At 34.9% G+C, this 23,573-nt stretch overlaps 1 protein-coding gene across 1 annotated transcript in view; it reads left to right on the forward strand.

Moving 5' to 3' along the window:
- Nucleotides 1-23,573, forward strand: part of TAOK1 (TAO kinase 1) — a 107,387-nt gene that overhangs the window by 60,446 nt on the left and 23,368 nt on the right. The window contains exons 7-16 of the mRNA XM_018064345.1: nt 1,117-1,230; nt 5,862-5,953; nt 9,253-9,346; nt 10,948-11,029; nt 13,662-13,829; nt 15,914-16,117; nt 17,874-18,008; nt 20,465-20,701; nt 22,918-23,046; nt 23,129-23,332. Of these exons, the coding sequence (XP_017919834.1) occupies nt 1,117-1,230; nt 5,862-5,953; nt 9,253-9,346; nt 10,948-11,029; nt 13,662-13,829; nt 15,914-16,117; nt 17,874-18,008; nt 20,465-20,701; nt 22,918-23,046; nt 23,129-23,332 (1,459 nt within the window). The remainder of the gene's footprint in view (nt 1-1,116; nt 1,231-5,861; nt 5,954-9,252; nt 9,347-10,947; nt 11,030-13,661; nt 13,830-15,913; nt 16,118-17,873; nt 18,009-20,464; nt 20,702-22,917; nt 23,047-23,128; nt 23,333-23,573) is intronic.

Here is a 23,573-nt window from a genome sequence, read left to right on the forward strand (position 1 = left end):
CATGATAATGCCAGATTTATTCCATTCATTCCATGCTTCTGAGAAATAAAAGATACTTAATACTTTTTATGCTTTTGAGTATTAATCCTCGATGATCCTTGATAATGAATAGTAACTTTAAGCAATTCTATAATGCATTTTAGGCGTTGATATTAGCTTTGCCTATTTTAGAAGAAAATTAGCATGTTTTGATTATATATGTGAATCAGGGAATACATGTTAAACTTTATAGTAGCATCAGGTCCTAGAGTAAGGTCCAGGAGAAATTTCATACTAGTAAATAAGTGAGTAGAAGATTTGGAATTATAACCTAACTTCTTTGCGCTTCATGGCTTGTGGGATCTTAGTTCCCCTGCAGGAGTAGAACCTGGGCTCACAGCAGTGATAGTGCTAAGTTCTACCCACTGGACCACCAGAGAATTCCCTAAAGTACCCCTTCACTTAAAAAAAGAAATGAATAGAAGGAACATAGATTAATTTATGTTTGCTACAGTGCTGTGGTAAGAACTGTACTATAGTAAGTGCTTAAGAACTTAGTTTTTCTGTTTTTGAAAGGATAATTGTATGTTATGGTGCTCATTGGACTTACAGTCCCATTTTATAAATATCTGTAGTTTTCTACAATCATGGATATTACATTATCCAAATCTTTGTTTTCATTTTATATTTAGTTAGGAAAACTATCCTAAGGTTTGGAAATGATTGGGGACATGAAATGCTTTTCTTTTCTTTTTCTTTTATAGTAAGTAGACTGCTCAGAAATCTTACCATTGTAAGGGAGTGGTCAGCTATTTAAATTTAATTTTTAAAGCCACTTAAAATCATATTTGTACCAATAAACAGGACCTCAAATTATAGACTTTATACTTTAATCACCTGAATTTCTGTCTTCTATTGCTGTTTTGCCTCTTTTACAAAATTGTTACTAAGTAGGAATTTTGTATTTTTTGTTTTCTATTTTAGATCTTAATTCTACCCCAATTGAGAGATTATCCTAGGACTTAATTATCTTGATTTCTCCTTTTCTATTTTACGAATTTTTATTTTATTTTTATCCTGGTTTTACACAGTCCAGTGAAGGAAAGAGAAATAATTTTTTGTGTTCTTTAAACTCAGAGATATCAAAGCAGGAAATATCCTTCTGACAGAGCCAGGCCAGGTGAAACTTGCTGACTTTGGATCTGCTTCCATGGCATCTCCTGCCAATTCTTTTGTGGGAACACCATATTGGTAAGAATAATCTTATCTGGATTTGATCCTCATAATTGAAATTGTGTGTGGTTGTATATGGTTGTGCATTTTTTAAGGTATCTTATCTTTTTCCTGAAAATAAAATGTTATTTTGGACATTTTAAGTTTAAATATTATAGTTAGTTTCAAATACAGATTTGGAGTGCTCCCTTTACATCCCCCAATTTTTAAAATTTGCCTCTTTCTACATTCTTTTCTGTTACTTGCATCATGTTGGGTGTGGGGACATTTAATAAAAATTCAAGTGGGGAGAAGCTAGAAATGTTAAGTGGAAATTTTTGTATTTTCTTTAGATTTATGTTTGCTGTATATCATTGATCTTCATACTAAGAATACCTGAAGACTGGTAGTGGACTTGGAGTTCTCTGGAGTTTTTTTGTTTCTATTTTTATTATGGAGAATTTTAAAGATACATAACACTTGGTGGAAGTATAACGAACCCTTATCTACCAGTCACTCAGCCCGACAATATTATCACATGGTCTGTCCTGCCCTATGCATTCACCTCTCCCTCTCTTCCTCTCTCCCCTAAGTTTGAAAGAAATTTTAGACATCATCTAAGTTTGTTACTCAGTTGCTGTGTCATGTCCGACTCTTTGCAACCCCATGGACTGCAGCACGCTGGGCTCCCCTGTCCCCCATTATCTCCTGGAGTTTTCTCACATTCATGTCCACTGAGTTGGTGATGCTATCTAACCATCTCATGCTGCTGCTCCCTCTTCTTCAGTCTTTCCCAGCCTCAGGGTCTAATGAGTTGGATCTTCACATAAGGTGGCCAAAGCATTGGAGCTTCAGCATCAATCCTTCCAATGAATATTCAGGGTTGATTTCCTTTAGGATTGACTGATTTGATCTCCTTGCGGTCCAGGGGACTCTAAGAGTCTTTTCTAGATCTTCAGCTTTCAAATGTGTCCTCTTTCTCTCTGTATACTGAAAGTGGTGTTGTAGGCCCACTATGTCATCTTTTCACCTGCCTTTCAAATCTCCCTTCTGCTTTATAAAAGAAAGGCTTCTGACCCACCCTGAGTATTGCAATGATTCATTGCTCTGGAATGTCAAAGCCTCAAAGTAACACCAGAGGAACAATTTGAGAACATATAGGATCTGTCAGATATATTGAAGAGTCAGGACACAAACTCTTGGCAAGTCCTTGTACCTTTCCAGTCATCTCTCTTCTGTTCCTTTTACCCCTTGCTTTTTCTTTCTCCCCAGTTATCCCCCTTCCCTTCTCTTTTTCTAGTGTAGAATTTATAACTGTGACGTGGTTGTCATGGGGATGCATTAACATGTTATTTGCATTGAATTCATATTTTCTGGCACAAAGTGATTCTGGTTTAACTGATTGATATGACCATGAAGACTGCCTTTGCTAATTATATTACACAGCAGTGTTTTTAACAAATTGGGTGAACTAATTCTGCAACCCCAAGTTTTGAGTATCTTTAAAGCATATATACTCTGTGTGTATGTGTGGACATATACTGTGCATTATATCCTTTGCAACTATTTATAAAATTTATATATCAGTTCAAAAATGTGCAAGGGATACATAGGTTTTATAAATTAACTGAAGGTAAATAATGAATAAAAAAATTTGAAGACCACTACTCTAGATGACCAAAAATTTCTTATGTAAAAACCTTGTTTAGATAGAGTGTCCTCTTCTCTATAAAAAAGGGTTCTGTGAGTGAATGATATTTCTTAGTGCTTCCCCTCTTTAGACGTCAGTATATTAAATATTAAAAAGACCCTCAAATGTTCTGCAATAAAAAATTACTCATTTAATTTTTCCTAACTATAATTTCTCAAACTTACTTCAACATCTTAAAGAACACATTGGAAATACCCTGCTATTGACAATAGAAAGTTTACAATAAAGTGAATATATTTTAAAATTTGTTTATAGTACATTTAAAACACAGGAACTAAGCTCATATTTATATGTCTTTTCACAAATGCACATGGGTACCTGCTACCCACATATACAAGTGTACCTGGTAATAATCTTACTGATGCAGTCAGCAACTGCTTAATACCAAATTACATACGAAGTAAAAGGTAAAGTATCATAGGAACATTAGATCCTAGTTAAAGACAGGAGAAAAGGAAAGATATCCCCTTTGAATACAGAGTTCCAAGGAATAGCAAGGAGAGATTAAAAAAGGCTTCTTCAGTGATTAGTGCAAAGAAATAGAGGAAGACAATAAATGGGAAAGACTAGAGATGTCTTCAAGAAAATTACAGCTCCTAAGGGAACATTTCATGCAAAGATGGGCACAATAAGGACAGAAATGGTGTAGACCTTACAGAAGCAGAAGATATTAAGAAGAGGTGGCAAGAATACACAGAAGAACTATACAAAAAAGATCTTCATGACCCAGATAACCACGATGGTGTTATCACTCACCTAGAGCCAGACATCTTGGAATGCAAAGTCAAGTGGGCCTTAGGAAGCATTACTACTATCAAAGCTAGTGGAGGTAATGGCATTCCAGTTGAGCTATTTCAAATCCTAAAAGATGATGCTGTGAAAGTGCTGCACTCAATATGCCAGCAAATCTGGAAAAGTCAGCAGTGGCCACAGGACTGGAAAAGGTCAGTTTTCATTCCAGTCCCTAAGAAAGGCAATGACAAAGAATGTGCCAACTACTGCACAGTTGCACTCATCTCACATGCTAGTAAAGTAATGCTCAAAATTCTCCAAGCCAGGCTTCAACAGTATGTGAACTGTGAACTTCCAGATGTTCAAGCTGGTTTTAGAAAAGGCAGAGGAACCAGAGATCAAATTGCCAACATCTGCTGAATCATGGAAAAAGCAAGAGAGTTCCAGAAAAACATCTGCTTTATTGATTATGCCAAAGCCTTTGACTGTGTGGATCACAACAAACTGTGGAAAATTCTGAAAGAGATGGGAATACCAGATCACCTGACCCACCTCCTGAGAAATCTGTATGCAGATTAAGAAGCAACAGTTAGAACTGGACCTGGAACAACGAACTGGTTCCAAATGGGGAAAGGAATATGTCAAGGCTGTATATTGTCACCCTGCTTATTTCACTTATATGCAGAGTATTTCATGAGAAATTCTGGGCTGGATGAAGCACAAGCTGGAATCAAGATTGCCAGGAGAAATATCAGTAACCTCAGATAAGCAGATGACACCATTCTTATGGCAGAAAATGAAGAACTAAAGAGTCTCTTGATGAAAGTGAAAGAGGAGAGTGAAAAAGCTGACTTAAAACTCGGCACTCAAAAAACGAAGATAATGACATCCAGTCCCATCACTCTATGGCAAATCGATGGAGAAATGATGGAAACAGTGAGAGACTTTATTTTCCTGGGCTCCAAAATCATTGCAGATGGTGACCGCAGCCATGAAATTAAAAGATGCTTGCTCCTTGGAAGCAAAGCTATGACCAACCTAGACAGCATATTAAAAAGCGGAGACGTTACTTTGCGAACAAAGGTCTGTCTAGTCAAAGCTATGGTTTTTTCAGTAGTCATGTATGGATGTGAGAGTTGGACTATAAAGAAAGCTGAGCACTGAACAATTGATGCTTTTGAACTGTAGTGTTGGAGAAGACTCTTGAGAGTCCCTTGGACTGCAAGGAGATCAAACCAGTCAGTCCTAAAGGAAATCAGTCCTGAGTATTCATTAGAAGGACTTATGCTAAAGCTGAAGTTCCTATAGTTTGGCCATTTGATGCAAATAACTGACTCATTGGAAAAGACCCTGATACTGGGAAAGATTGAAGGTGGGAGAAGGGGATGACAGAGGATGAGGTGGTTGGATGGCATCACTGACTCGATGGACATGAGTTTGAGCAAGCTCTGGGAGTTGATGATGGGTAGGAAAGCCTGGCGTGCTGCAGTCCATGGAGCTGCAAAGAGTCGGACACGACTGAGGGAGTGAACTGAAAGACAGGAATTAGCTTTTTTTGGCCATGTTGATCTCTCTGGTCTGGGAGCGTGGAGTTTTAATTGAACTGCCAGGGAAGTCCCGTGTTTCATTTTATAACCAAGACTCATGTTGGTTGGTTATAAAGTTAATAATTTTGTGATGATTTTAGTTATCAGCTACCCTAGCCACTTTGGAACACTATTCTAATTTGAAAGAAGACTGACAAGCTATGGTTATTCATTGTTGGATAATGTGACAGATACTTTCTGAAATACGTGGAGTGAGCTTGTCATTTCAAGGGAAACAACTGATAGTATTCAGTGCCAGTGATAAAATTCCCTCTTTCAAGCAAAAATCAGATGGAATCTTGAGACCAAAATGTTTGAGACTCACTGGCCTAAAGGAATACAATATTTGAACCTGCAAACTTGAACAGATGCAGAATACAGCCTTGCTCTCAGGCATCCTTCCTTTAGGATGCTGTTACATGATCATGATAGATGGTGAGAATGAGTCTCACACTATACAGGCAAAGTTAAATATTTACCTCACAACCTGTAATGCATTTATTTCTCTTTTTCAAAATTATTACGTCTAGATGTCTTGCCAGGAATCCACACAAGTGTTTTCCATATAGATAGTCATTACATTTTGAAAGAGTAGCATACATTTTTTTTAACTTTAATTTAAATGACATTTTGTTTTTTAGGATGGCCCCAGAAGTAATTTTAGCCATGGATGAAGGACAGTATGATGGAAAAGTAGATGTATGGTCTCTTGGTATAACATGTATTGAATTAGGTAAGCATGTTCTTTATTACTATGTAGTAAGTTTTGATCTGTGTTTTACCTCCATTTCTATACCAAACTACAGCTTTTTATTTTTTATGTTGGTCGCTACAGGGAGCAATATATTTTAAAGGTTTCATTTTGATTATCTGATATATATATTAGGTTATGTATATAGGTTATATATAATATATACATTAGGTTATATATATATTATATTTGCTCTGTTAAATTAGATCTTAAATAATTCCCCACTGTATAATTGTGTTAATATTAACAAATACTTGTTAAACCCCTGATTATATGTGTGATTGCTAGATTTGCCATCTACAGATGGTCTCTAAAGCATTTATGAGTTACTTACCTTTACCTGAGGTCCTTACTACTTTGAGTTAGATATGTGAATCTATGTGTCTGCCCACATATTGTAGCAGTTTGATTTTATGCATACACTTTGTTCTGTTGCATATAAATGGAACTATGTTTAAAGCAGTGGACCATCTCATAGCTTATGTCTTAATGACCAAGAAATCTTAAAGTGCAAGATTTTCCATAGGTGGGTTTATATGTTTGATTACAGTTAATCTGATGAAGAAGATCTCTAGTTTGTTGTTTTGAGGCATAATTATACAATGGTGTTTATAAAAATAAATGTACCACTTTTTCTGATTATAAAAGTATATATTGAGGGTATAAAAGGATTAGAAGGAAAATAAAAGAACTATTAACTACAGTAGTTTGTTCATGGAGACACAAGATAGAAGGATGTAAACTGCGACGTGAAAGATACAGAGAAAGGAGTCCAAACTGAACACTAAAGACAGTCATCAGATCACAAAGGGAGGAGAGCAAGAGAAAAGAAAGGAGCAGAGGAATTATGAAACAGCCAGAAACCAATTAACAAAATGTAATGGGTACATATGCTTATCAGTAATTAATTGTAAGTAAACTAAATTCTCCAATCAAAAGAAATGAAATGACTGAATGGATGAAAGAACAAAACCCATCTATATATTGCCTACATGAGACTCAGTCCAGATGTGAGGGACACATGGAGACTGAAAGTGAGGAACGGAAGAAGATATTCCATGTAAATAGAAACCAAAAGAATACTGGGGTTCTTGTTCAGTCTCTTAGCTATGTTCAATTCTTTGCAACCCCATAGACTCCAGCTCGCCAGGCTTTGCTGTCTTTTACCATCTCTCGGAGCTTGCCCAGACTTATTGTCCATTGAGTCAGGGATGCCATCCCACTCTCTTGTCCTTTGTTGTCCGCTTTTCCTCCTGCCTTCAATCTTTCCCAGTATCAGGGTTTTTCCTAATGAGTTGCCTCTTCAGATCAGGTGGCCAAAGTATTGGAGCTTCGGCTTCAGCATCAGTCCTTCCAATGAATATTCAGGGTTGATTTCCTTTAGGATTGACTGGTTTGATCTCCATGCAGTCCAAGAGACTCTCAAGAGTCTTCTCCAACACCATAGTTCAAAAGTCTCGAACAAAACAGACTTTATAAATATCAGACAAAATAGACTTTAAAAACAAAGACTATCAGACAAAGTAGACTTTAAAACAGAGACTGTGGAGGAGGAAATGGCAACCCACTCCAGTATTCTTGCCTGGAAAATTCCATGGACAGAGAAGCTTGGTGGGCTTCAGGCCCTCAAAAATTGTAGGATCTTAGTTCCCTAAACTTCATCCCACAGCTACGAAAGCACCAAGTATTAACCACTAGACAGCCAGGGAATTTTTGTCACATCTTAAGATGTCAGTTACCTGAGTGTAAACCTCATCACAGCACCACATTATATACTTGAAAGTTGCAAGAGACTGGTCCTTAAATGTTCTCATCACCAAAAAGGAAATAAGAATTGTGTGATAGGATGGAGGTGTTACCTAATGCTATGGTGGGAATTATTTGCCATATATAAATCTATCCAATCAACACATTGCACTCCTTAAACTTATACAATGTTATATATTAATTATGTCTCAAGAAAGCTGGAGAAAATTTTTTAATTAAAAAAGAGGCTGCAATAAGAGACAAGAATATTACATAGTAACAAAGAGGGTCAGTTCAGCAGAGGTTATAACATTTGTAAATATTTATGTACCCATCATAGGATCACCTAAATGTATAAAACAATATAAACAGACCTAAAGGGAGAAATCAACAGCCACACAATAATAGTAGCATAGATGCACAAATCCTAAACAAAATATTAGCTACCTGGATGCAGTGATACAGTAAAAGGATCATACACCAAGATCAAGTGGGATTTATTCCAAGGATCAAGGATGGTTCAAAATCCACAAATCAATCAGAATGAGACATTACATTAACAAAATGAAGGGTAAAAGTCATACAGTGATCTCAATAGATGCGGAAAAAAGCTTTAGACAAAATTCAACATCATTTTTGATTACCTTAAGTGATCAGTGAATACCATCAAAAATGGAACCATTTGAAATTATATATCATCTCATAGAATAAATTTGAAAAATATATTATTTACTTCTGTGATATTTCTATCAAAGTTATATGACCCAAATTTAATCATTAGAACCAACCAAAATTGAGGGATATTGAAAAATCTTATATACTTCAAAATAATCAAGGTAATGACTTCAGCTGTCACCTTGAGTCTGGATAAAGAAAGGGAAATTCAACCCAAAATAAGCATAACAAAGAATAAAAATATCAAAGCAGAAATCAGTTAAATAGAAGCAGAGAAGCAGTAGAGAACATCAGTGAAACTAAAAACTACTTCTTTGAGAAAATTAATAAAATTGATAAACCTCTAGTCAAACTGACCAGGAAAAGAAGAGAGAAGACACAAAGCACTATCAGAAATAAGATATGACATCACTACAGGTATTAAAAGAATCATAAGGAAATACTGTGAACAACTTTATGTTAATAAATTTAACAACTTAGATAAAACAGTTTCCTTGAAGGATACAAAGGACCAAAGGACACTTTTGCTACTGAGGACATTGTTGGCATACTTGATTGAAACTTAAATGGGGTTTGAGGATGAGATGATAGTCATGTATCAGTGTTTAAGGTCTAATTTAGTGGATGTGTTACTTTTTTTAGTAGAATATGAGAATATGTTTCAGAAAGTAAACACTAAAGTATTTAGGAGTGGTGGAGCATCTAGCCAGCAATTTATTGCACATTGATTGACTTGAAAAAATTCTTTGAACTCTACTTGAAGTTTAAAATTATTTAAAAAAAAAACACAAAAAACAGTAGTTGTGTGTCCCTGCTTAATAGGCACATATTTTAACAGGAAAATTTTTCTTCTTTTACAGCGGAAAGGAAACCTCCTTTATTTAATATGAATGCAATGAGTGCCTTATATCACATAGCCCAAAATGAATCCCCTACACTACAGTCTAACGAATGGTAAGTATTGCTAAGAGATATATTACTCAACATTGTACAAATTAAATGCTTTTTCATAATGTTGTCAAAGTGATTTCATTTCAATTAGGTAAAATGTATTACTGAAAAAGTATTAAAACAGGTTCTATCATGTGTATCCTTTATTATGTGTGCTTTTCTTAGCAGGTATATGACTCAGTTCAGAAATAAAGGATAGATGATACCACATAGAAGCAAGAAGTATTTGCTTTTTACAAAAAAATATTTAGTTTTTTGAACTTTGGAAACACATGTAACCCTGATTATATGATAAATAGCATGATTTAAACATAGTACTTTACAACTAAAATATCGATTGCCACAACCTGTAGTGATGTTCAGTTGGGGAATGGCTTATAATTTATATAGCATATGACATAGGTAAAACGGTTTGATTTATCAGAATTACCAGATAAATTCATAACTTTGGAATCATTCTAACTGTCATTATGACATTATTATTCAGATTGCGTAATGTTTTTCTCTCCTATTGCTTCCTTGATTTGAAAAATTAAGTTCATTTGTGTAAAAAGCTTATAGAGACAGTTTTTAAAAACCAGGATTTCATCAGTGATAGAAAATTTTAGTGGGAAATTAATTCCTCATGGGTATCAAACATTTGAAAAATTCTAAGGAAATAAACAGCATATTTAATAAATATTGTAAAGTTCAAGATAGATACATTAGTTGCCAATTTATATTAATAATTAAATAATTATTGAAGAAATTTAATAATAAATAATTTTAATGTTCCAATGATAAGGCTTAACTAACACATTCATAGGTCTCAGTACTTAAGTAAATACACATAAAAGGAATCTTTTGGCACAGAGTTTAGTATTATGATACATATAAATAATAAATAAATTGAACACAGATTGTCTACACACTGTGTTTGATACTTCAGGATTCAAAAGAGAATCTTTTTTGTCTATAAGGAATTTAAAATCTTACTTAGATATTGAAGACAAACACCAGTGGAGTAGTAATTACTTAATACTCTTTGAACTCTCATCCGTAACATTTTACAATAATAATGGGTTACAGACTTCCAGTGTTTTAAATGTTTTAAAAAGAAATCTCAGCTGGTTTTCTGGATTTAATGGAAGTTATATCCATTTACTCAGGGATACCAAATACTTAGCTGTACGGAGTACTGCTTCCAAAGCAAATGGAGTAATACTCTGAATCACACTATACAGACGATGATCCAAGGGGCAAAGACGAGAGAGAGGTGGTTTATAGGGAGAAAAATAATAAGAAAGTTATCCTAGATTTGAATGCAAAAAAGAAAATACTGGCTTGTCTAACGTTCCCTCAATATAGAATGAGCTGTGGTATTTTAATTGCGGGAGCAGAAATTTAAAATAATCTGTGCAAATTTATCTTTGGAAAATGAAGAAGATTCATTGGCTGTGCTTTAGATAACTTTTCATAGACATATATGAAATGTATCTATATCTGCTTTTTTTTTATCATTTCATTTCCATCCCCCCTCCCAACAGTAGGCATATGCTTTGTTTTGCTGGTGTGTTTTTAAAGGAAATAGCAATATGTTCACTTGATACTTTCCTTTACAATAGGTCTGATTATTTTCGCAACTTTGTAGATTCTTGCCTCCAGAAAATCCCTCAAGATCGCCCTACATCAGAGGAACTTTTAAAGGTCAGTTCAATTATACTGTTTTCTACCCCTAAGAAATTTTTTTAATGTGTCATTCTTCTTTGATTTGGAATCAATATGGTGTGCGCTACTGGTTTTTAACTAAAATACTAATTGTGTATTCTATTAAAGTAATATGAAGGAAATAGAAATGATATGTGATATATTTACATAAATATTGTGAGAGAAAAGAGATTTTAAAAGAAATAGTTAAAATGGATGTCATATTTTTGTTTCCATTTTGAAAATAAATTTTTCTAACTTAGCAATGAAAAGATTTTTAAAATCATGTGTACTCTCTAGATTTCACAAAGTTTCATTGCCTCGTTTAAATATGAGATTTATATGCTTCCTATTCTCAAAAATTTATTATTTCATTTGGCAGCTGACTATTGTATCAATAGCAGTAATAGTGTGAACGTGAAGTTGCTCAGTCGTGTCCGACTTTTTGCGAGTCCCCATGGACTGTAGCCTACCAGGCTCCTCTGTCCATGGGATTTTCCAGGCAGTAGTACTGGAGTGGATTGCCATTTCCTTCGCCAAGGGATCTTCCCAGCTCAGGAATCTAACCTGGGTCTCCCGCATCGTAGACAGACACTTGACCATCTGAGCCACCAGGGATAGTGTGTTGAGCTTAATATAGTTCTTAAAACATCTAGATAAAGCAATGGTAAAATGGGATTTGATTTTCTTGGTGACCCTAAGAAGTCTTACTGGTTTTTCACTATAAAATCTAAGTAGCCTATTTTTGCATGAATGTTTTACAACTTCAGATGGATTAAGTTTATTTTCACCAATGGACCTCAGTTAAAGATACAAAGAAATTGAAAGGATCTTATTATATATATTCAATAGTATTATTTGAAACTTTAATGTGTAGAAGAGCAGTATTGATTTTCAATAATGCTTGAGGAATTTTAGGCAGTAAGCTCACTCATACTTTACGAAATGAAAACTTGACTAAATTGGTACTCAAAATAGCAACAAAAGGTTTGGTATAGTTAGGAATTATATTAGTGAAAAATAAGCAAGATCTGTATGTAGAAAACTGGCAGACTTAGAAATATAAGATATGAAGTTGGGATAAGAAGATGGAATATTGTATTGATAAATAGTGATACATACCAAGCTAAGGCTCAGGAAAAAGGAAGAATGTGACTTGTTTCTCATGAGTGAGTGAAGTCGCTCAGTCGTGTCCGACTCTTTGCAACCCCATGGGCTGTAGCCTACCAGGCTCCTCTGTCAATGGGATTTTCCAGGCAATAGTACTGGAGTGGATTGCGATTTCCTTCTCCAGGGGATCTTCCCAACCCCTCATACTTGCCCAATATAGGTGAAAGAAGCTCTTTGGGTATAACCCAACCTACCAAGCCCAGGTATTTGGTATTTGGTGATTAGGTTCCAAGTCTGAATATAGTGTTCATTTACCTAGTTGATAGCATATATTGGCACAAGCCTTACTGGAAATGATAGGAAATATCTAGCAAGTGTTTCTTTCCCTTTGGCCTGACATTTCTTTCATGATTCATCATAAAGAAAAAAATAGAAAAAAAAATCTAATGAATTTTTAAGTTTTTTAAAGAATTCTATGAAGCTATTTATCTCTGAATTAAAAGTTGGAAATAACTGTCCAGAATTAGGGTAATGGAACTTTGGCACAAGCCTTTGATGAAATATTCTGTAGGCATTATGTTTACGAATTTGAAATAACAGTCTTATGATAGTGAAGCAGAACCAAATATGGTATAATTAGAAGTCTTTACATTAGAAGTAAGTTTGGCTGACAAAAAAGGTAAGTGTTACAGAAATTCAGGGGCATCTCATGAAGTCAAGGGCGGAAAGTGTCTTTCTGCAATCTATATATTTATTTATTTATGATCTATAAAACAAAAATCTGTATATAGAAAATTTCTGAAAAGAAATGTATCAATGTAGCAGTGATACTCTAAAGGTGGAATTATTCTTTGTACTTTTCCTTATTTGATAAGGTTAAGTTTCATTCAGTGTTAGTAAAAATCGCTAATAATATGCCTTTTAATCAACTACTAGTGTTTTATGAACAGTATTGTTTATGTAACATATAAAGGAACCCACAATATCCATGTTTATATTATATAATTCACCAACAGTAAATGCATTTCTCTTGAAACCTAATAAAATTGTGTGAAATCAACAGTTCTGAGAATATGTAAACCTTTTTTTTAGCATCTGTTTAGGGCTGTAATTGGGTTTACTTCTTAGTATTTAGTTAAACCCTTTTATCATTTCAACTCTACATTTTTAGTTGACCAGAGTTTATATAAAATGTAGGCACAGAGTAAATATATATAAATAATGATTTTGTAAGTATAAGAAGTCAGAAATAGAATAGCTATAGATTATATGCGTTATCTATGATGATTATTTAGGATAGTAACTCTGGAGTCTAAGAAGGGGGGCATGTGTGCATGCTCAGTTGTGTCTGACTCTTTGCAACCCCATGGACTGTAGCCCAGTGGGCTCTTCTGTCTATGGAATTTTCCAAGCAAGAATACTGGAATGGGTTGCCATTTCCTTCTGCAGTTAAGAGAGGTGTACATTTGTATTAATGGAAAAATAATAGGTTTCAGCCTGACTTTTACATTCTTTTATCCAGCACATGTTTGTTCTTCGGGAGCGCCCTGAAACAGTGTTAATAGATCTTATTCAGAGGACGAAAGATGCAGTAAGAGAGCTGGACAATCTGCAGTATCGAAAGATGAAGAAACTCCTGTTCCAGGAGGCACATAATGGACCAGCAGTAGAAGCACAGGAAGAAGAAGAGGTGATTTATAAATGAATCAAATATTGAACTCTCTTCATCGGCTTCTTTTCTTGTGGAACTCGTCTTTTACATCATGAATCTCTTATATCAGTGGTTCCCATTTGTGTTTTCTTAACACTGGTCCTATAAAATCACATGTGGGAAAAACAGTTCTGTGTTCTTTAAATTCAATCCCTTTGTTGTGCACATTGGCATATATAGTAAAGCTCAGCAACGTCTTTTATTAAATAAGTTCAACTTTGTTTAATCTTGTCCCTTTCAAATTTCTTAGCCACTGAACCCTTTTTTGCCTTATTGTCTCAATTGCGAGAGACATGCTTTTGAAAATATATAAAATTATAGACTCTGGAAGTTGACAGCACTCACTGACAAGTTATTAGCAAGTTACTAAGCATTCTATTCTATCACCAAGGACGTTTCTTTTCAGTTCTGCATAGTTTCATTCCATCTACACAGTTCTGAAATACCTATTTTCAGTTCAGTTCAGTCACTCAGTTGTGTCTGACTCTCTGCGACTCCATGGTCTGCAGCACACCAGGCTTCCCTGTCCTTCACCATCTCCCAGAGTTTGCTCAGACTCATGTCCATTGAGTCAGTGATGCCATCCAACCATCTTATCCTCTGTCGTCCCCTTCTCCTCCTGCCTTCAGACTTTCCCCAGCATCAGGGTCTTTTCCAATGAGTCGGCTCTTCTCATCAGGTAGCCAGAGTATTGAAGCTATGTGTAAAGCAAGGCTCGGTGTTTTACTCAGTGTAGGTAGAGGCCTATGAGTTCAAATTCAGATAGCTCTCACTCTCAAGGTCAGGTTCTTTCTATGTTGCTTTTTAGGGAGAATGGGAATACAAATTTGCAATGGATATGTTATAGAACTTTCTCATGTTGAAATATACATATAAAGCTTTTACTATAAGTAGTTTCACTTTTCTTTGCTTCTGTCAGAATTCCAGAGCTTTGGTTTGTTTTTTACTGTTTTCCAGTGAGAAATGTCATTTTACATTTGGAAACTAGAAGCAGTTACTTTTTAATAGTGCTGCACAATTACTGAACTACAAAATGCAAGATTTTCTTAACCGACAGTTTTGGGTTTTTTCATTTTTTAGTTCTAATGATAGTCTTTTGAAAATTGCTTTGGGTTACTTTATTGTGGGGTATTTTAATACATGAAATGAAATTTTTAATAAAAATTAAGTTTAAAAATTAATAAATTTATCATGTAGTTAAATCTATAACAGCATCTCTGTTAGGCTAGAGATATGAGAAAAGTTCCTCTGTATATACCATATGTCTATATTAAATTCTCCATATCTTAGAGAATTTTGGTATGGTAACACTACTAAAATGTTGGTACCTAGATACCTTGACTTTCCTGGTCACTTCAGAAAAACATTCTTGTGATTTTATATATATGTGTGTTTATATATATGTATATGTAATAGATAATTTTAATTTAAGAAAAATAGGAATTCTTTGGTGGTAGAATTTTTAAGTAAGAAAGAAAAATATGCTTACAAAAGACTTCAACAAAAAATAACTAAAAGGAGCTGTTTCTAGTTTTTTTTTTTTTAAATTTGTGGCTTGTTTTTCTGATTTATTTTTTTTCTACGCCCTGTGGCTTGTGGGATCTTAGTTCCCTGACCAGAGATTGAACCCAGGCCCTCCCTTGGCAGTGAAAGTGCTGGACTCCTAAACCATACCACCAGGGAATTCTCATGGTTGGGGCTTATTTTAACCATGGGAATTATTGAGAAATGAGCAAAATCTCTATATATGCCCAATGAGATGTGTGGTAAAAATGGATTTCAAAAAATGGCAGTTTAGAGAAAATGCTTTACTTCGGAAGTAACCCAAAACTGATAAATTGACTTCACATAGTTGGTCAGGTTTTTGTTATGTACTTGTTGGTCATTTTTATTTGTTTATTTTTCTGTTATGGATCAACTTCCTAGTTTCACCAAATAAAGGGAATATCTCATGATAGACCTCTGACTTTCTAAAGACTGTTGGCCAAGCAGTGTTTGATGCTTCTATTCAAGAAATCAAGAGAGATAGAGATATTTGAACCTATTGGTCTTTTTTTCCCTAGGAACAAGATCATGGTGTTGGACGGACAGGAACAGTGAATAGTGTTGGAAGTAATCAGTCTATTCCCAGTATGTCCATCAGTGCCAGTAGCCAAAGTAGTAGTGTTAACAGTCTTCCAGATGCCTCAGATGACAAGAGTGAGCTAGACATGATGGAGGGAGACCACACAGTGATGTCTAATAGTTCTGTCATCCACTTAAAACCTGTGAGTATTTGGATTTCAGTGAAAAAAATCAGCTTTGATAAATAATTTTCATCTGGTTAGATTAAGAGTTTAAAAATTTTTTTTTTTTTTTCTGTTTCAGAAGTTGGGAACAGTTTTAGGTAACTTATTGGAAGATGGCAATAGGCTTGTTAATTTCCAGTATAATATCTGCATTTGTAAAACTAATGTCTTGAGAATATGGAAAGAATATTTTTAAAATATCTTAGAAGAAATATTATATATAATGTATTATTTGAAGTCACTTAGATGAAAAATTAAGTACTTTAAAAATAGTAGGTATACTCATGAAATTCATTGTAATATTAATATTTTTGAAGCGTGGGAGAAAGAATTAGGATGGATGGTGACCACAAATGATTTTGGTCACTTTACATTATCTATATAATGTTTATAGCTTTAAAATAAAACTTAGAGTCTAATTATGGAAAAATATAAATTCTGGGTTTAGGAAATAATGAGTATTTACTACATTAGTCATTATACTTTTGAATGCAAAATTTTAAATGTTCTTCAAAATATTTTAAGATTGGATAGCTCCTTTAACATTAATAGGAATGCTTCCTTTTTTAACTTCACAGCTTGCAGTGTTACCTAAAAAGTTATTAGGCACAAATAGATGAAAGGTGGAAAGAATGGATAAACAAAACCATGGTATATATATATGGTGAATATTATTCAGTTATACAAAGGAAGGAAATTCTGATAACATGATATAACATTAGTGAATTTTGAAAACATTATGCTAAGTGATATAAGTCAGATGTAAAAGGACAAATATTCTATAATTCCTTTTATAAGAAATACCTAGAATAGGCAAATTCATAGCGATAGAAGATGGAATAGAGGTTACCAGGGGCTGAGTAGAGGATGAAATAGAGAGTTTATATTCTTAGGCAAGAGGATCACCCATAAAAAAGATTATTCCTGTAGCTGCTGCTGCTGCTGCTAAGTCAATTCAGTCGTGTCCGACTCTCTGCAACCCCATAGACAGCAGCCTACCAGGCTCCCCCGTCCCTGGGAGAGGGGGCAGGCAAGAACACTGGAGTAGGTTGCCATTTCCTTCTCCAGTGCATGAAAGTGAAAAGCAAAAATGAAGTCGCTCAGTTGTGTCCGACTCTTCTCGACCCCATGGACTGCAGCCCACCAGGCTCCTCCGTCCATGGGATTTTCCAGGCAAGAGTACTGGAGTGGGTTGCCACTGCCTTCATGTAACTAGTTGGTTGCTAATTGACTTCCTTTTCAGTAATTGAAGTAATGTATATATCAAGAAAGTCATTGATTCTTAAAATTTTTACAATTATTTGTTGTTTACTTATTTTGGACCGGTGGCAGGAGTATTACAAAGTTTTTTTAAGCTATATTATTACTTTTTAAACCCAAGAGCCCTAAAGTAATTAATTTTATTACTGCTATTTAAAATACTGGCTGCATGTTTTATTATCTTTGTTTTTAAGTTATATTAAGGCTTTGTAATTTTGCACTTAATGAATATTATATAAATCTAGCCATAATGTTTCATTATCCTGATTCTGTATACTGTTTCATACATTGAGGAGATAATGTCTCCTGATTCAAATTATGTTGAAAATAAAATGTCAGCATTCCCATTTTTTATTTTTGCTTTTTAGAATTATGTCTTTGAGATTTATTGATCCATTTGTCTTTAAAATTAAATTTTCTTGAAAGTTCACCCAAACTGTGTTTGTTCACAATAGATGTTTGTTTCTTTGCCTAGGAGGAAGAAAATTACAGAGAAGAGGGAGATCCTAGAACAAGGGCATCAGATCCACAATCTCCACCTCAAGTATCTCGTCATAAATCACACTACCGTAATCGAGAACACTTTGCTACTATACGAACAGCATCACTGGTATGTACTACCCCAAATACGTTTTTCATGTTAGACCGTGGCATGTATATTCAAGTATAATTATATCTTTTTTTCTGTATTTTGTATTTCTAACATTTATTCAACATTTAACTGCCTGTTATAAGAAAGATCTTATAGAAAGCACTCTGAGAGATGTGTATACAAATAACTAATATATTAGAATATATTAAATGCTTAAGAGGGCTGAAACTGATAGTTGCTCATTGTGTCCAGCTCTTTTGATCTGTGGACTGTAGCCTGCTGGGCTCCTCTATCCATGAAATTCTCTAGGAAAGAAGTGGGTAGCCATCCCCTTCTCCAGGGTATCTTCCCAACCCAGAAGGCTAAAAGGTACTAAATAGGAATTCAGATTACCTTTGATTTAGGTTGAGTATTTATAAATCATTTGAGCCTTTAATAATTAGTTGGTTTTAGGCACAAGGGGAGAGAAAAAATGTAGTTTCCACCTAAGAGTTGACAGGCTAACAAAAATGAGGGGAAGTGTTTGTGAAATAGCAAGTAATCCAATTTGATATAATTAAAATGTAGTTCTCCTGACTTCCCAAATAATGAAAATGGATTATTTGTTCATTACAAGGATGTTGTTATACTGGGGTACTTATAACCCTGATCAGTCAGATATGTAGGACCAAAACATGATAAAGGTGGGGATAGAAAGATGTTAAGATATCAAAAGGAAATAGGTTATTAGTAAATATGACAGAAAGAAAAAAAATATAGAAATTATCTGAATTATCAACTCCATAACAGATCTTGTAAATCTCATGCTGTGGCCCATGAATCTGAATGACATCTAGGGTCAAGAACACCATCCCCTGGACTTCCCTGGTGGTCCAGTGGTTAAGAATCCACCTGCTAGCACAGGGAACATGGGTTCAATCCCTGGTCTTGGAAGATCCCACAGGCCAAGGAGCAAGTAAACCCATGTGCTGCAACTACTGAAGCCCAACCGCTTAGAGCTCATGCTCCACAGCAAGAGAAGCCATCACAATGAGAAACCTGTGCTCCACAACTAGAGAGTAGCCCCCACTTGCCACAGGTAGAGAAGGCCTGCAGTCAGGAACTAGAGCAGACCCACCTCAGCCAAAAATAAAAATAAATTCAAAAACAAAAAGATAAACACCATCCCCTATGATAAGTCAAGTCATTCCTACTGGTCTTCAACATGTAAATAATTCTTTGAACAGAGAAAGTAGCAAAGATTGCTTAGTTTTTTCATGACCATTTTAACAAATACCTGGACAAAGCCAGCTTGTTGGGAAAACATCTTTGTGACTGGGTGCATATTAATGTTTTCCAAACAAGCCTTCTGTGTCAAATTTTAGCTCCCTCAAATTAATTGAGGAAACTTTTTTTTTTTGGTCATGCTACTCAGCTTACAGGACCAGGGATTGAACCCATACCCTCAGTGTTGCAAGCACAGAGTCCTAACCACTGGACCACTAGGGATTTCTTGAGGAATTCTCTTAAGTTATGGATTTAGACAACTTAAGATCCATGTCCCTAAACCTATTAAGTCTATTTATTTCAGATAAAACATTCATACAGTAGGTAGATTTGTGTTCAAAGATATGCGTAGCTATATTTTTCAATAAAAGTACCATGTACTATAATTCAGTCTGACTGCTCTGCCTTGGGTTTTTTTCATACAATAAAAAACATAGATCTTAGGTGTTCAATTTGAAGTATTTTTAGTGGTATGCATTATGCTAACCATCAACTAAGAAAATACATATACATACTAAATGCTAGTGTTGTTCACTTTAAAATAATTTATTTTATATTATGTGAATTTCACCTCAACTGAAAAAATCAGTTTACACATTTTTTCCTTTATTGTCAGTGCTTTCTGTGTCCCACCTAGGAAATACTTGTCTGCCCTACAGTCATAAAGATATTCTGTGATTTATTCTACTTTTATGATTCTGGATTTTGTGTTTATGTCAAATGATTCTTTTCAAATTAATTTTGGTATAGAGTGATATAGAAGTCAAGGTTTTTGAGTTGTATATACAGAGAACCAGTTATAATTTGATAATACATTTATTTCCTCTTTGACCTAACTTGACTTTTTGGTAGAAAAATCAGTTGACTAAATATATATGATCTGTTTCTAGATTTTATTCTGTTCCTTTGATCTGTTCAGCCTGTCCTTCCACCAGTACCACACCATTTTGATTACTGAAATGTGTGTCTTCCAACTTTTTTTCCCTCAAGAATGTTTTGCTTCTTGTAGCTGCTTTACATTTCTATATAAATTTTAGAACCAGCTTGTCTATTTCTTTAAAAGATTGCCTGGAATTTTAATTGGAAACTGCTCATTGGAATCTCTTAGAGTAATTGTTTACTTGGATAACTAATAGAGTGGTCTAAAATGCTTCTGAAAGAAAAAATGTTTTGTTTTATTGTTTTCTCTCCATTGTTTGTGTGTCTAGGTTACAAGGCAAATGCAGGAACATGAGCAGGACTCTGAGCTTAGAGAACAAATGTCTGGCTATAAGAGAATGAGGCGGCAACATCAAAAGCAGCTGATGACTCTGGAAAATAAGTTGAAGGCTGAGATGGATGAACATCGCCTCAGATTAGACAAAGATCTTGAAACACAGCGTAACAATTTTGCTGCAGAAATGGAGAAACTTATCAAGAAACATCAGGCTGCTATGGAAAAAGAGGTGGCTGATTCACTATTATTAATTTTTTTCTTTTATTTTTTTTCTTTTGTTGATTCACTGTTATTAATTTATTTACTGTAGATCATAAGCATCTCAGAATTAACCAAGATGGCATTTTGATGTTAGGATATGTTCCCTAGAACCAAGCCAGTTCAATTGGGAATAGGGAGAAGCATTTATATAACATGTGTAGTATTAGGTACTAAGTCTGGGAACCAGTAGGCGTGGGATTATTTCCTAATGCTCATAGTTTTATTGTTACCACAGTGGGTAAATCATGCAATCATTCTAGGCCCTAGGTACTCTGATAGTATGAGGAGTTTCTTAATCATCTATCAATAGGTGATTTAGGTCTCAAAAAATCATGTGTTTTTTGGAAATCTTCCTTCACTTTATAGTAGCATTTTAACATCAGAATAATTAAAGATTACTGTAATATAACAGAATGTTAGAGATAATAAGAGAGGTTCAAATTAAGATTTGGCCCATTTTGTTTATTTATAAATGTGTCATTCTACTGTATGATTTAAGTATATATTTTTTAGGATTCTTATGGGAAACCTAATGTTTTTGATGTCCCATCAGTTAAATTTCATTTTGATAGTCACATTTGTCAAGTAAAATGTAAGCTTCCCAGTAAATTAACACAATATCTAGAAATATATCTAGCTAGTCCACATTGAGGCATTATTTATTATAGTTACCCTGTTCACCTTCCCCCCCCCAAATTAAAAGACCCACTCTCATAATAGTAGTTCAGTTCAGTTTAGTCGCTCAGTCGTGTCCGACTCTTTGCGACCCCATGAATTGCAGCACGCCAGGCCTCCCTCTCCATCACCAACCCTGGAGTTTACCCAGACTCCTGGAGAATCCCTGGGATGGCGGAGCTTGGTGGGCTGCTATCTGTGGGGTCGCACAGAGTCGGATACAACTGAAGCGACTTAGCAGCAGCAGCAGCAGCAGCATGTCCATTGAGCCGGTGATGCCATCCAGCCATCTCATCCTCAGTCGTCCCCTTCTCCTCCTGCCCCCAACCCCTCCCAGCATCAAAGTCTTTACCAATGAGTCAACTCTTCGCATGAGGTGGCCAAAGTATTGGAGTTTCAGCTTTAGCATCAGTCCTACCTACCAATGAACACCCAGGGCTGATCTCCTTTAGAATGGACTGGTTGGATCTCCTTGCAGTCCAAGGACTCTCAAGAGTCTTCTCCAACACCACAGTTCAAAAACATCAATTCTTCAGCACTCAGCTTTCTTCACAGTCCAACTCTCACATCCATACATGACCACTAGAAAAACCATAGTCTTGACTAGACGGACCTTTGTTGGCAAAGTAATGTCTCTGCTTTTTAACATGCTGTCTAGGTTGGTCATAAGTTTCCTTCCAAGGAGTAAGCGTCTTTTAATTTCATGGCTGCAATCACAATAGTAGAGAATTGGCAAAATAATTTATTGAGTAAATAATTATTTAATTTTGAATTATCTTGAGTAAAGAATTTATAGATATTTAGAATCCTGGTGGGCATTAGAAAGTATTTTTAATAACTTGGGAAGAGATAAATACTAACATATTTAGAAAAGCAGATCATGACATAGGATGTGCAGTGTGATTACAGATTTATTTAAAATGTGTGCATGCATAGAAAAAATAGGAAAGGTGTGTATCAAACTGTTTTTCTTGTTTTTCTCTGAATGCTAAACTCATACAAAGTTTTTTTTCCTTTGTGTTTTTCTGTATTTTCTAAATGATCCACAATGAATATACATTGCATATGTAATCATATGTAATCAGAAATAAAACAGTATGATATATATGTATCTAATATTTAACATTTTTATTTAATATATAAGTTAAAGGTCAAGGTTTACTTTGGAGAGGAGTATATTATTTAATATATAAGTCAATCTAAATAAAAGGTCATGATTTTATTATATTTAAAATAAATACTTATTTTTTTATTTGGGGGCATATTGTTAAGTTTTTTAAAAGGTGAAAGCTTTTTAATTCTGTAATAGGTCAACATTTTAAAGATGAGTCCCATTTTACTGGTTCTCTGAAATTCAAATAAGATGCTAAGTAATACTTATTAGTAATTTGTTGGATCTTCTTATTTTGGTAATGCTTATACAGATTGTATCCTAAGTGGTATATATTAAACTGTTGTTTTCAATCTGTCTACTTAACTAATTCGATCCATTTTTTAAATTTCTCATAGGCTAAAGTGATGGCCAATGAAGAGAAAAAATTTCAGCAACATATTCAGGCCCAACAGAAGAAAGAACTAAACAGCTTTTTGGAGTCTCAGAAAAGAGAATATAAACTTCGAAAAGAGCAGCTTAAGGAGGTACTTTTTTAATACCAAATACCACATATTTATGCAGTTGATTTTTATGTATTTTGAACTGAGTTGTTTTTTATGTTACCAGGAGCTGAATGAAAATCAGAGCACCCCCAAAAAAGAAAAACAGGAATGGCTTTCAAAGCAGAAGGAGAATATACAGCATTTCCAAGCAGAAGAAGAGGCTAATCTTCTACGGCGTCAGAGACAGTATCTAGAGTTGGAATGCCGTCGCTTCAAGAGAAGAATGTTACTTGGGCGTCATAACTTAGAGCAGGACCTTGTCAGGGAGGTGCGTTAGAAACGCGAATCTTTTCTGAAAATATGTTAGTCCCTCTCAGTCTCGGGGCCTTTGCGCTTGTGCCTCCCTCAGCCTGATTCTTCTTTCCTAGATTATCTACATGGCTTGCTTCCCCCCGTTCATGTCTCTCCTCAGAAATGCCTCCCCTAATATCCAAATCCTCCTCCTTATTTAAATATTCTCTGTACTTCTCTGTCCTACACACACACACTTTTGGGGGAGAAGTTTCTCT

The sequence above is a fragment of the Capra hircus genome, chromosome 19 (assembly GCF_001704415.2).
Source record: "Capra hircus breed San Clemente chromosome 19, ASM170441v1, whole genome shotgun sequence".
NCBI lineage: Eukaryota > Metazoa > Chordata > Mammalia > Artiodactyla > Bovidae > Capra > Capra hircus.